Source organism: Brachyistius frenatus, unplaced genomic scaffold (genome assembly GCF_029030835.1).
Source record: "Brachyistius frenatus isolate BFR_SWC_R1_liver_20210118 unplaced genomic scaffold, ASM2903083v1 Contig_142, whole genome shotgun sequence".
In the NCBI taxonomy this organism is placed as follows: domain Eukaryota; kingdom Metazoa; phylum Chordata; class Actinopteri; family Embiotocidae; genus Brachyistius; species Brachyistius frenatus.
In genome coordinates this window covers 189,706-204,749 of record NW_027210741.1, presented here as the reverse complement: position 1 = coordinate 204,749, position 15,044 = coordinate 189,706, and the positions used below count along the sequence as shown (strand labels likewise).

The 15,044-nt window shown below is 37.9% G+C and overlaps 1 protein-coding gene across 2 annotated transcripts; it reads right to left on the bottom strand.

Moving 5' to 3' along the window:
- Positions 1-3,175: 3,175 nt before the first annotated feature.
- Positions 3,176-14,296, bottom strand: LOC138630786 (tetraspanin-5). 2 transcript variants are annotated; one of them, XR_011311665.1, is made up of 11 exons: positions 13,860-14,296; positions 11,313-11,363; positions 9,863-10,009; positions 9,602-9,772; positions 9,339-9,464; positions 7,525-7,572; positions 6,733-6,849; positions 6,585-6,646; positions 5,436-5,484; positions 5,246-5,322; positions 3,176-3,491 (listed from the first exon to the last, which is right to left on the bottom strand). XR_011311665.1 is itself a non-coding variant. In XM_069715350.1 (10 exons), the coding sequence occupies exons 1-9, from the start codon at positions 13,941-13,943 to the stop codon at positions 5,472-5,474; spliced, it is 819 nt and encodes a 272-aa protein (XP_069571451.1). In that variant the 5' UTR covers positions 13,944-14,296; the 3' UTR covers positions 3,176-5,322; positions 5,436-5,471. The 2 variants fall into 2 exon arrangements, 1 of the variants encoding a protein (XP_069571451.1); XM_069715350.1 differs by having other exon boundaries at positions 3,176-5,322.
- Positions 14,297-15,044: the final 748 nt, after the last annotated feature.

Genomic DNA, 15,044 nt, shown 5'->3' with positions numbered 1-15,044 from the left:
AAAGAATAAAAGTGGTAATACCAAAATGTAAAAATTATCTCTTTGTAAAAGACCTGTGTTCAAAACATGCAATTAAAAGTACATAAACATAAAATGTACTTAAATATCTGTACACAAAGTAGGCCTATTTATTATGCAGCCATGTCACTGTTATATCATGTATATCATTACATCTGGTGACTACAATATATAGCTGTTTAAACAGTATGCATTGTACTTCTTGTAAACTCTTCATCTGTAAAATATAAAAGCTGCAGTTGTCAAATCAGTTTAGAGGATGCAAAACTGAAATATAAAATAAATCAAATGAATATATCACAAAACTAAATTTGATCACAGTACTTGAGTAAATGTTCTAAGTTACATTTTCTCACTAAACTCTAATGAGTAACAACAGCAGATGTGAATGTGACTGAGCAGCCAGTGGATGTCAGTGTTTGTCTGCTGCTGGAGACTGTCTTCTTCTGAAATGGTTACCAGTTCAGAGCTTCTGCAGATGAATCTGCTGAACACAAACAGACGCACTCTTCAGCACTGATCTTAGTGTGTTTGTCTCTGTAGGATGAGATTGTGATCTCCAGCACAGATATTTCTCCTTAACTGATGATTTCTCTGCTGTCACAAAACAAGACGTCTCCAACTCATAGGAAGCAGTTCGGTCAGTAGATAATTCTACTAGTTCTGTCAATTTCCAACTCCAGCCAGCAGTCAGGAGCTGCTGCTGGGTTTCTCGCAGTATCTGTCATAGATCATCACTGAACTCAAGATAAAGTAGCAAGATGTATGTCATAACCACAGACTGTATGTACAGTGGTGTGCAACGGTTTGTGAACAGTGTAGAATTTTCTATATTTCTGCTTAAATAAGTCCTAAAATCCTAAAATGTGATAAACAGAACCCAATTAAATTCAAGAGATAAAAGGATTATATTTGCTCATTTATTCACTAAGGAAAATCATCCAACATTGCAACTGTGAGTGGCATTCGATATCTGGTGTGACTCCCTTGTGCTGCAATAACTGCAACTAAACATATCCAGTAACTGTTGATCAATCCTGCACATCAGCTTTGAGGAATTTTAGTCTATTGCTCCAAACAAAATAACTTCAACTCTGGGATGGTGGTTGGTTTCTTCACATGAACTAAACATTTCAAATCCTTTCACAAAATCTCTATTGAAATGAGGTTGGGACTTTGATTTGGCCATTCAAAAACGACTTCACTTCATTCTTCTTGAACCACCCTTTGATTGAGGGATGTGTGCTTCATTGTCTTTCTCTTCAGACTCAGTTCATGGAAAGATGTTCTGATAGTTTCCTTCAGTATTCACTGGTATAATTCACAATTCATTGTTCCATCATTGATGGAAAGCAAAACAGGCCCAAACCATGATACTGCCACCACCATATTTCACATTTCTTCTCTTTTAAACCAGAAAATTCTATTTGTGTCTCATCAGTCCACAAAACATTTTTCCAACAGCTGTCTCGCTTGTCCACGTGATGTTTGGCAAACTGTAGATGGGCAGCGATGGTTTTTTTGGAGAGCAGGGGATTTCTACTTGTAACCCTGCCATTCACACCATTATTGTTCAGTGTTCTCCTGATGGTGAACTCATGAACAGCACTAATTAATGTGAGTTGGTTGCATAGAAGTTAACCTGGGTTCCTTTGAGACCTTGTGAACTATTACACACTTTGCTCTTGGGGAACTTTGTACACCAATCAGTCTGACAGTCTGACTGTGGATTGGTAGAGGCTAAACTCTCTAGAGATGGTTTTGTAACGTTTTTCAGCCTGATGAAATTCAACAACTTTTTTTGATGTTCTCAGAAATCTTTGTTTGTATACACTTCCACAAACATGGTGTGAAACCAGGGTGCCCGCTCACACCTGATTTTCGTCACATTGATTGAAAACACCTGAATTTAACCTTCAAATAAACTGCTGATCCTGGAGGTTTACTACGACTCACAGATGTGTAAAACTGGATTATTTTCCCCAATAACTAAATGACCAAATATATATATATCTTTCTGCCATTTGTTTAATTGGATTCTCTTTTTCTTTTTTTAGGACTTGTGTGGAATTCTGATGTTTTTTAATTTTTATGCAGAAATGTAGATGAAACATTACTGTTTTTGTTGACTTCTGAAGCAGGATTTAAAAAAAAAAAGAATAGGATGGAGGGTACGTACATGAATGACACAAACTTATCTTATCACATGTGGTACATTAAAACACTTAAGTTACTGTCAAAGTACTGGAAAGTGTCACAATGCAAAAGACTTTGCTGCTGTTCGCTTTCTAGAAAAGGACCAGAAATAATACAGAGGACTCTGGGCAAAGGTCACATCGCAAGTTTGCAATCAATGCCCGATAACAGCAAACAGATACTCTTATCAAAGCTGGGTATCTAAACGACAAATTATCTGTGTTGTGTTGAAATAAAAGTGTGTGCGTCCGTGCGCATACGTGCACTCAAATCTACGCACAAGATGCTGTCAGTGTGAGATTGCATGCGGAAGACAACAATGGTGAGTGGGAGTGAAAAAAAGCCAGGCATTTTTATGCCTCTGTGTGTGTGTGTGTGTGTGTGTGTGTGTGTGTGTGTGTGTGTGTGTGTGTGTGTGTGTGTGTGTGTGTGTGTGTGTGTGTGTATAAATATATATATAGAACCTACTATAAATGTCTATATACGGTTGATAAAACAAGTGCTGCTTTTAATTCTGTTCATTAGCCATTGATGACCAATAAGTTATCAAATCATACGTTATATCATATATTATTAAACACTAGATGGAGGTAGTGAGTAATTCTTCACTCTTGGTAGCAGAACTGTTTGACTAGAAGAAAATTCCTCTGCAGTACCGAAATTAATGTTTACTGTAATAATTTATCAACAACCACATCATCATTAAGTGTATTTACTTAATAAAAATAAAAAAGACGAGCAGCTCACTGTCAATAGGAGGTTGTAAAAGTGCAATTACTCTTGTTGCTGTTCTGACATTTTCTTTATTTTTTTAGCAATAATGGACATGTTTCCCTGCCTGCATGTAGTATCACTTCTTCTGAGACTAAACTGCATTAAACTGTATATAATATTGTAAAATGTTGGCTGAGATCAGCAAAACATGATCTCACTATCTTGATAAAGCCTACAAAGACAGAAGTATACAAAGAACCACATTTATTCAGATATATATTTACATCTTGACACAACTGAGTTATTTACAAGAATTAGGAGCACACATGAAACAAAAGTATAGTTATAATCAGGAGTATGTAGAAATCACAAATATGGCACTAAGTGGTACAAAAGAGTGTGATCAGTAAACACTGACAATCATATGAAGCTGTTAGTGGAAAAAAAAAAAAAAAAAAAAAAAGGATAACTGACCGCTTTATATCCTTTACTGTAAAAAAAAAACCCAACCTGAATAATACTGTTTAGCATCTTTTTGTAAGAGGGTGGTCAGTTCATCAAGGCTGCAGAAGAAAAAGGAAAAGTTGTGTGAAACTTGCTGTAATTTCACAAGTTTACACCCTTTACATGCTTTGTGGTAATTTCTAATATCAATGTTTAAATTGAAAGTAATGCTGGTGCCAGAGCCTGTGTGCTCTACTCTCAAGTACTGTGTGTATGTAGGCTATAAATCATTACTAAATTCAGATTAAGTGCCAACAAACAGTACCAACATGCCTTGAAAATATCTTGAAGGCCAAATTTAGAGTGAAAACTTACAAATTAAAATGGAAAAGAAAATTCAACAAACAACAAAGGTTGATCAACATCAGGCAGATTTCATCAAAGAAACATATCGGTAACAATTGCACAGAGGAAAATGAATGAACAAACACAAATCAACAGTAAGAACATGTGCAAGGAAGGGCACCACACCTAAAATGTGCTGAAAGACATTTTCTGTCAAGCTGCTTTTACAACAAAGTATTTGACAATTATGGAGCACCATGAAATTACAAATGCAGGTGTTGTTTTTTTATGGAAAGTGCCCCCTCCAGTGGTTGCTGCTCGACTAAAATAACAGTCTGTCTTGACAAAAGCTGAATGGCTGCAATGAGCTTCATCACTCCTTCAGAAAGATTAAAGTGCTTAAGGCTGAGTTTTGATTAGATGCCACATCTTTAGCTTTCTTTTAGTATTATTTTATGTCACTACAAAAACTCCTTCAAACTGCAACTTTACAAAGCCTACCACATCCATCGCGTCTCTTCATGATACTACATGTAATTATAGCCCAACAAAACTCTGCTGACAAACTGTGTCTGAATGAGTATGATCATCTCACAGATGTAAATAAATCTAAAGTTAATTCTCCAAAGCTTTAAGTAGATTCCATCAAACATTCAACAAAGTGCTAACCAGCCGTTTCAATCTAAACTAGTGACTATTTTACATATATTTAAAAATACTTCACGTTAATGAAATACAGATAGGAGAGCCAATGTCCTGTCAGGAGACAAGAGGCATGCAGTGCATTTCCAGAATCACCTTTATCTTTGTACACAACCTTTCATGCAGCTGTTAAAAACTGCAGTTGAGAGACATATAAAACCAAGGCCCTTTTTCTCTAAATGAAGCTCGACCTCAGACAAAGTGAACTCCACCTTCATTTATTGTTCACAAAAGAAATTACGTTTTCCTCAGTTCAGTTTCTACACAAAGGCTTTACCCTTACGTAGTTGTTTATACTGTGGTCATTCTCTGCTGTAAGGAGAGAATGGTCGCACTTCCCCCACATTATTCTGATATAAGGGCTATAGTAAGTATCTCCTTAAATCAATCCCAAGCATCTTGGATGATGTTAAGCTCAGGATCCAGTGATGGTGCCTTTGCAAGATAGTGTCAGGGTGGAACATTTACATAGAGAGGTGAGCCCTAGTATTACAATGGCAAAATCACCACAAAAACTGATAAGAAACAAGCAGACCTGCCTTATTACAGGATCCTAAACTTTGTCAAAATCTGCCATTTTCAACATGTATAGATTGTTAGCTAAGAAGTTGTTGCTGTTTCCTGTTGCCACAGGGATTTTAAAAACGGTAACACACAGATAGTGGAAGGTGAGGAGAATCTTGAACTAGTCGACCAATGACCGGTTCATACCAACAGTCCACATCTGGTGAGTCAACTGAATTTATTTTGTGAAAACCAAACTGCATTTCAGAGGTTGCGCTTCATTTAGAATAACTCTAAAAATATTTCAAAATTTACTATTTACATGTGAATGAGACTCTTCATCCTGGACACAATATCTGATTAATTTCCCTTCACTGCCAGCGTCCAAACTGTAGAGTCCTGAGGAAAAAAAAAAAAAAACATTTCAGTACAAACACTGTCCACACGGGGGCGGGGGAGTGATCACTCAACAGTTTATACTGCAATGTTAATGAAGAAATCTGTTCATGTACCTGTTACATCCTTCATGCCTTTGAGAACTGGAGATCTTAGGTAAACAAACTGCACAAAAAGAGAAAGCAGATTTTAAAACATGTGCAATAAAATCAAGACATAAAATGCAAAAATGATCCAAGATTTGTGAGCAGCACTGTGAGGTAGATTAAGGGTTTCTGGCAAATCTTCATCTACCTGCAAAGCGTACAGACCCTGAAAAAGATGAAAATCTCCAAAGCTTTTAAGGCTGTACTTTGGCATGGCAGGGATTTGAGCTAAATGCTAATATCAACATGCTAATGTGCTGACAATGCCAACATGCCAGCATTCAAAAAGTGATTGCAGGTTCTTGATCATAAACCAAAGTTCTGGATTGTCACATCTCTGCTTTTAGCCATGTTTGTTTTCCTGTGTATCAGCCTTTCCAACCACCAAAGGTCCTCAGTGTTTCTGTCCGTCATGTGACCTGTCTGCCCACCTCACCTGCTCCTAGTTCCCGTCTTCTGCTCACCTGTTTCCACTTCCCTCATTACCCCCCCATGCCTCATTTCTCAGATTGTCACTTGGTTTTCATGTCATTGTTGTCCACCTATTACCTTGTGCTTCTTTTGTACCCTGCCAGTTCTTGTTCTGTGCCTGGCTGCCATGTTTTACTCCCTGTCTGGTTCAGCAAGCTTGTATGAAAACCTTTGCAACCTCAAGTAAATCGGTTTGCAACTTTTGCCGGCTGTTTCCTGTGTCGTGCTTTTGGCTCGCCTGAACTGAACCGTGACATTAGACATTGGACCTGCCGATGGCACCTGATAAGTCATGACATAACCAATTATGTGACATTTAATGCAATAGTTAAAAGTCTGGATACTTTGACGCAAAACTGTCAGTCTGCTTGTGGCACAACAGGGAAAGTCAATAGGACCTTGTCTGTGGATCTAAAATGTGTGTATGAAACTTTATGATGAGCCAGCAGCTGTCAAGATATTTCAGTCTGGGCTATAAAACAAACCAATGCCATCTGTAAAGCCCTGCTACTAGCACTGCACATGCCAAACAGGCTCATATGTAATTCAAAATGTAATTTTATTACTATATTATGACTGATTTGTGAAAAATAATTAGTTGCATCCGAAATAAAATTGTGTTTCTATGAATGAACTTTTGCTACCTACCAACTCTCTCTCACAGCTTCAATGTCGCTCACGAGATTCTGCGCTAAGCAGATCCCAAAAATCTGGAACCAGAAACAAAAAAAACAAACACGTTAGGTTAATTAGAAATCAACAGACCAGATGTGTTCCTGCTCGCACAGTTCCCCACCTGCAGTAATGCAATTCCAATAAAGATGCCTGCCACCACTGTCAGGTTGTCTTGAAGCCACTTCTCAAACTGTGGTACGCAGCCTTTGATGTAAATGAAGGTCCTCTGCTCAGAGTCCTGACAAAACATTTACAGGTCAAACCAAACCTACAGCCTGATAATCACAGGATGATGAAAAACCTTTTCAAATATAGTTGTGTTGGGCCTGAGTTTGCTTTGTATATCCTGACAGCGTAATTATTTTTTATTTTAGCACACGACTCCCCTCTCCATTTTGTGGTCTCATCAAAAGCCGTTCACAATAAAAAAAATCCCTCTGATATAATGTTACCCAGTTATGAACACACACTCGGCTCACTGTTCTCCTGCTCCAACTCTCTTTAAAACTGCTTTGCTCACATGTGAAGTCAAGAAAACAAACAGGGCCTTTTCCTTACATTATGCTACAGTGGAGCACATTATGCTACAGTGGAGCACGGCCAAAGCTAATGGGGGAGGGGTTTCAATTCCCACTGCATTGCTGCCGCATGAGTAATACCACACGGCCCGGAGTACTGATGGAGAGCCAGCTGCTGTAGTTCGAAGAGTGAGGAGTTGAGAAACATATTGAAGGAGTATATTCTTCAGTATGTTTCCAGGGTGGAGTACCTGATGACCTCATGCAGTCAAATAAACCGGCTCAAGGCAAAATAAACCAGAGCAATTCACAGCTCCTCCTCTTTTATATTCCCGGTTACCTTTTAAATGAGGGTCTCTGTTATAAATGTATGTAAGTTTGCGGTCGCAGCTCACCGTTTTTGCTCGAATGTCGTATCCACACTGAGTGTTTATGACATCCTCCTGTGAAGAGAAGATGGTTTAATTTTGTTCAAAACATAGTAACAGGGCAACTGGAAATACAACATTGAGAAAAATGTAAACAAAGGGCCATTTTCAGGTCATTATTTTGGTTGTTTTAATAATTATTGTGATCAATTTTGCAGAAAAACTATCTTTGCATGTTTATATGTTTGCTTGCCTCAAACTCCACTTTTAGTTCACTAGGAACACTGCTGTTCGTTGCATTAGTGTTTTATTTCTGGATGTATGTGTTCTGGACAGCGGCACTTTCAATCAACTCAACCTTCATTACACAAGATAACACCACGGCAGCACATTTCAGATTAGAAACTTGGATTTGAGTCAGATTTAATAAAAAAAACACGATTTGAAGTTCGACTTTGACCCTGCTACTGTGGGGCAGAAGTTCTGGCCTCTGAAATCCTGAAACCATAAATAAGATACTGACAGGCAGGTTATAGTTATAGTGTGAAATCTTAATTAAAGGGTTTGATCTCAAGTTATGCATCTAAAGTAAAACACTGTTGTCACAGCTCTGAAAAATGTTTAAAGGAAAAGCCTGGCAGTATTCTATATTTTCTTTATGGTCAACAAATGTCATGAGGAATATGAATGATGTTGATACAACTAATTATCTATCACCTGTGTGGTCAAAGCCTGACAAAGAGAATCTTGTTCTTAAGTGGCCTAAAGCTCTATTGTTGTCCAAAAACTATTAAAAACAAAGAAAGGTACTATTTACTCATGGTTGAGTAACATCTTTAAAAACCACAAGGCTTGTTTGTTTTAGGATGTTTACATTTTTATCAATGAATACTATATGTTTGTGACATCTTTTTTTATATTTATGTCTTGGCCGGGCAACATGGGATTTCGAGAGTCACAAACAAGGCAGGGAAATCAGAAACTATTAAGGGACCTAAGCCCATATTCTTCTATTATGGTATTTGATAAATATTAAAAAAAAATTAAAGCCTGTTTTCGTTAATTATGTGTCCTTTGAATAGTCAGCATTCAGAGGCATGAAATACTTTGCAACTTTGCTGATGAAGATCTAAGACTTGACTTGAGATGTGCTTTGACAAGACATGACTTGGACTTGCCCTCAAAGACGCCATCATGTAGACCTAAAATTTTTAAGGCTCAGCCTAAAAATGTTCTAATGCGGTTGAGAATTCAGCCTTAAATGATACCTCTGGGAACATCATGTGTTATTAAAGGGCTATTTTGTATCTTAACACTAACAGTTTGCATAATTGGTAATGTTTCTTTCAAAGCAGATGACCTTGGTAGAACAGCATTCCCGGGTTAGAAAATAAAAGACTCTCTGCAACTTTTATTACAGTGAAACAAGTCTGTTTCGCTGCAGAAAACAGCTGTCAATGCTTTGCACAGAGAGCAACAGTTACAGTATTTTTTTACCCAAAAAAACGCCTTGCTCAAGATCTCCTCCCATCTGCTTTCAGACTTTGCTGTGCTGGCAGAGCCTGAGAGGACTAAACAGGGGCCTGAATGTCCTGTTGGACGGCAGCCATGATAATTGATAGCGTCAGCCAGCCTTCTGGAGGACACAGATAACCAAGCTATCTGTCACAGAGGAACTTCACTATTTCCGCTCAAACCAGCAGCAGTCTGAAGGTTTCAACAACTTAAAAATGTATTTACTCAGTCGAAATTCCTACTCTGAGACACAAACACACCAAATTACACCCATGTGCTTGTTGACCACAATGAGGATGAACAGGGTGTGACATAGAAAGACATACCGCTGGATCTTTGGTGCAGCAGGAAAACGGCACACCACATTTCTCACGACTCGGGTTCGAATCAGTGCAGTTGAAGTAGATGTTCAAATTCCAGTCGTCAGCTCCAAAAGCCCCACAGCACTCCCACTACAAGGTTAAATAGACAAAGAAGCCTCACGTATATGTTAACAATGTCCCACGGAAATGAAGAACCATGGATAACACAAGGTAAAAATAACAGTGGAGTGAAATCAGTAGAGTGGATAAAGAAACACAGCGCTCACATATTCCTGGGTGAAGTCTATCAGGTTCTGCAGATCAATATCATCTCTGTAGGCCCGAATGTTGTTGTTAATGAAAAAGTTAAGCTGGTCCTTGATCCAGTCTTTGAAGACAAAGGCCAGGACTCCTGCAGTCAGCTCCAGAAAGAAGATGATGCCCAGGAACACGGAGAACTGAAATACACAAACATTCACAATTCTCTGACTTTAAGAAATGCCAAGGAAGACAGAAAAATGTCTGAGAAAGCCTTTAGGGGAACATACAAACTTTAGCAGGAAAGAGTTTTCCCGCAGCGCTCCGATGCAACCAGCAAACCCGAGTATGAACATCACACCGCCGACCACGAGGAAGAGCCAGACAGGGTCGAAGCCCCCGAGGTCGGTGATGGATGAGATGTTGGAGAGAACCCCCTGGTGAAGAAACAAAAAAGCGACGGGTCAGAAGGGTCACGTCATTCAAAACTGAAATCATAACAAAGTCCACTGAATGTCCTCACTTCAACTATTCCTAAGTACAAGAAATAATTTGTTGACTTGTATGTATCAACCTCCCTCAAAACGCAACTTTAACAATGTGACATCAGAGCTTATGAAATTAGATGTTAATAAAAATCAACCAAAAGAAAATGAATAAAGTATTTAGACTTTAGCTTAAAGAAAATGTTTAACATGTAGAGAAATATGCTAATTCACATTCTTTGAGTTGAGAATTAGTTGCAAATATTGCCACTGTTTTCATGTCTGTACAGTAAATATGTATCCAGTTAGCTTAGCTTAGCACAAAGAGAGCACAGAGGAAAAAAAAAAGGGGAAATAACTGTGGTTCTGCCCATGGTAAAGAAATCCTATCACACTTTTAAAAGGGACCTAATAAATATATTGTGTACATTTGTGTACAAGTGTAAAAAAAAAAAAAAAGCTTTAAACTGTAGTATGTTTTCTTTGAAGTAAATCCTGGTTGACAGACAACCACTTGCAGCCAACAAAGAGCCGTATGATACGTAACGTCTTACACTTTGGTTTGTATACTGACAAAACAAAAAAAGATATAACACGTAAAGTGATGAGCTTCAGAGGTGCTGTTAAGTGTATTTTGTTACATCTGGGCAGACCGAGGCCAGCTGTTTATCAGTTTCTAGTTTTTGTGCTAAGCTGACATGCGAGTGGCCTCAGATCTTTAACTCTTGACAAGAAAAGTTCTGGACTATTCCTTTAATTTTTTTTTTTACCAATCACAATTTCTTGGCTTTCAGCATTCAAATGTGAGAACATGCACTTTTTCAACAGTAAATTGAATATCTTTGGGTTTTGGACAGTTGGTCCATACATACAGTACAAAGACATTTGAGGACATCGCCTAGGGGTTTAGGAAACTAGACATTTTTTACTATCTTGTTCAATCTTCTTCAAATGATCTTCAGTGAAAGTCAAGACACTCTCACGAGACTGTCGGCTTCTTTTTTTTTTAAGCCCCAGCAGTGAGAGGACACAATGAATGAATCTGTGAAATTCATCAGATCCATTCAGAGTCCATTGTTCACGAGGGCGTCCCACAGGAAAGCATCACATTCCTTTCTGATTAAGCAAGGCCGCTGTGACCATTTCAAATGGGTATGGATGAAAAATGGTGAATGTAGGTGAATATTTGCAGATGTCTACGAGTGAAAAGATTAATTAATGCAGCTTCTTGTCCCTTCAATATACAAAGACATACCTTTTCACTCCATGCCCACAACCCGATTCCGAGGAACGCCACTCCAAGGAACTGACAGAGACGAAGAAAGAGACAAGAGAGCAGGATTATTTTTCAACAAGCAGTCATGACACAGAAACACAGAGAGAAACCACAGAGATTTTCCTGGCTGGGGTACATGACTAAATATTTCTCATCTGAGTCTGCAGAAGCAGCAGGAGGCTCCCACGTTAGAATGAATCTTAAACAGCCTGAATGTATTATGATGGCATGACTGTACAAGTTTCCACCTACAGTGTAAAAGCAGGAATCAGGATACTATTATTAAAGTATTATGTCTACTTTAATTTAACCCTATTTGGTCATTTGTGTTTGTGAAGCACACTGTAAGTTGTTTTTGGAAAGTGCTATACAGTTATTATGGGATTTGTTTTGTGCAAATTCCAAAATTGGAATTATTTGTAATTATTAGTCTTTAACAGTAATAATGTATTAATCATATGTTTATTAATTATGTTAATCTTTTAATAAACTCCTTATTCAGTTTTGAGTTGTTGGTCGGGCTAAACAATTTACTGACATTTTGACTAAGTACTCCATTGTTTGATCTAAAAAAAAGAATTGGTAGAACAATTAATAATGAAAATAATGTTGTTGCAGCACTTTCAGCCCTCATCCATATTAGTGCTGCAGAAGACATTTAGTCTCATTCTTGAATAATCAGCCCATTATTTTGTCGATTGAATGTTTAATCGCTTGGCTTTTGTCCAAGGTGATGTCTTGATTTCTCTGTTTAAGAGTCCTGAACCCAAATTCTTCTTCTTACTCTAATAAAAAAATTAAAAAAAATACACTTTAACAATGCACTTTGCACTTTAAAGCTGCTGATGCTTGTGTTTTATCTTTTATGTATTTATTAATGTCTTGTTTTATTTCAGTAATGTCTTGTTTTATCCGAGTTGTTTTTATACATCTTTTACCTTGTTCTGCTGCTGAACTGAAGAGTTGCCAACTCAATTTCGTTGTATTTTTTTTACAATGACAATAAACTGCCTTATGCTTATGCTTAATATACAAACTGGAGAAGCAGTAAATACTCCCATTTGGAAACCTGCAACCACCTGACTGTTTCTTTAACTATTAATCGATTATCCAAATAACTGGGGCTGGCTTTCTGTCGCCAATTCATCAATCAAGTAAATATTAATAGCATCAATAAATTTAGTTTGTTTTCCCTAACACCACCTTGATAAAGCATTCCTTTCCCCAACCCTTCTGCACTGGAAAACACTGAGCCAGGTACTGTTTAAAAACTGAAACTGTAGACTGGGTTTTTCTGATTGTAACAAGCCTGCATTAATTGGGAAATTAAGAAAACACTTGTACAGGCTACGTTCTTAAGTGCTCTCACTATGAGATCATTATTTACATGCATGCTGCCTCATCAACACTTCACTGCCTGGACTCTGTGTAGCAGTTCAGTATGTCTTATATCAGTCTCATCATCCCCTACACATCACTACACACTGTATGATCTTCTTTTTCTTCTTCTTCATGCTTTACGGCAGTTGGCATCCAGTTTATTGGTGCATTACCACCAGTTAATGCAGTTAATGCTGTATGATCTGGCTTCATGGCCTTCATGAGCTTATAGGGACAGCAGTAATGACATATTTCCATTTACAGTGGTGTAAACCCCGTTCTTATCTGTTATTTCCTCACTCCTACCAACAGCTGTTGTGACTTTAACTCCTCTACATGGCAGCTCTACAGGGTACCCAAGATTTGCTCAGAACATCTTTCTCCTATTTTGTGTCCTGATCATTGAAAAAAAACCTTCAGAACACAGCATTGATTCATGATTTTGTCTCCGTGTGAGAGCTCAAATACCTTATAAAAAACAACAACTGTTACTGAACAGTACTGTTGCTCTTCCGAAGGTGGATATCTCTGTAGTCCTTTGTCTGTTTTCAACCTGCTGTATTTTCTAATTGTCTGTTTTAGTCATGCTTGAAATTATAATCTCTGAAACCTTATTATGGTATGCTATCTATGCCAGGTATCACTCAAAAAAAGAGATTCCAATCTCCAGTTTAGATTAAAAAAAAATTAAGTGGTAACTGGAGGCCCAAAGTGGTGAGTTTCCTGGTCGGTCCAAAGCATGAGAGAAGGTGTTTGTTTTCCTTGTGTCACTCAGCAGAGGATGATCAGAGATGATGACAGCTCTGATTACAGTTTATCTGCCCAAACATCAGTGACACTACAATAAGATGTATTCGGATGATATGAGGGTGCCTTGATGTAAACAAGTGGTGGTACCGTTAGGAAAGCCCTTCATCACCAGAGCTCCTCTCAATCTGGTGCTGAATACACAAACAAAAGCGCGCTGATAGGTGGCAAAGGGAGCAAGTGCACAGGAGCATAATGCAGGAGTGAAACCTTTAATGTCTCCTATGAAAACCAACCAAAGCATCACACGCCACGAAACGAGACCAGCAGCTGTTAATGGGGGATAAAAAGGCTGAGAATGCCAGGCCTGAAGTCACATACAGCAAGCAGGGTACTTACCCAAAATATGATGTTGAAACCGAAGATGAAATACTTGATGCAGCAGCTCACTTCGTGAGCCTTGAAATGCTTTCCGGACATCATTTGGATGGATTTGATCTTGAACGCCGTCCTAAAAGGGAAGGAATCACATCTACGCTTCTCTGATATTTGACAGCCTGGTTATGGAAACACCCTTTTTATTTTATTTTTTTATGGCTCGACAAACGCGCCTTCAATTGTTTCAGCGTCTAATTGTAAACATCATGTTTCCATATCTCTGCTGACAAAAGGCGCAGATGAAGCCGCGCAGGAGAGTTTAGTCCGTCTGCGTCCCTCTAAAGAGCTCAGTTTGTATCCGAGGTGGATCTCCAAAAGGTGTGACGGAAAAATAAAACAGCTGAAGTCAACCAGATTAAAACCGATGGTCTTCTATCTGACCCATAATCTAGACATGGCTGTTGTTTGATTGGCATGTCTGTAAACCAATGGGGCTCTGAGAGGGCGGGACTTCCTGCAGCAGAGCCTCTTTGCCCCATATGACATATTACGTCATACAAATTAGAATATAATGTATTAATCACGAACTAATTACGCCTATAATAGAAGATAAGACTGTAAAATTAAACTATATTACACCCATTAGGCTTTGGAGACGCAGAGTGTTCAATATTTAATAAGGCAGTTTGATGTGGAATTAATAAACTAAAATAATCAATAAAAAATTACCATTGGTCTATATTGAAATAATGCATAATATACTCGGTATTATAACATGTTACTTTATCTTGATTGCTTTCACAACAAAAGGTCATTATTGCAAGTCATTGTGTCATTTGAATTATCTTTTTAACATGATTTCACCAATTTCTTTTTAATTTCATAATGATAAAATGATTTACAAAACCTATTGGATTATTTCATACTATCGTAATTGTGTTTTGTCTGAACGAATTCATTATGTTTTATTTTTTATGTTTACATGGGACAGTTTGGGCTTCCTTTCCAGGATTTACAGTAACTGAAGTGAAGCAGATTGACACATCACATATTTTATTCAAGTGCTTAAAAAGGGGGGGGGGGCTGTGGTGTTACTGTGTAATAATTCAATGAGAAATTACAAATTCTCGTTTAATTTTACTAAAATATGGTGATTGTTCTTTTGATAGTGCTGAGAAATAAAATGAGGTATGTGGAAAAACGTTG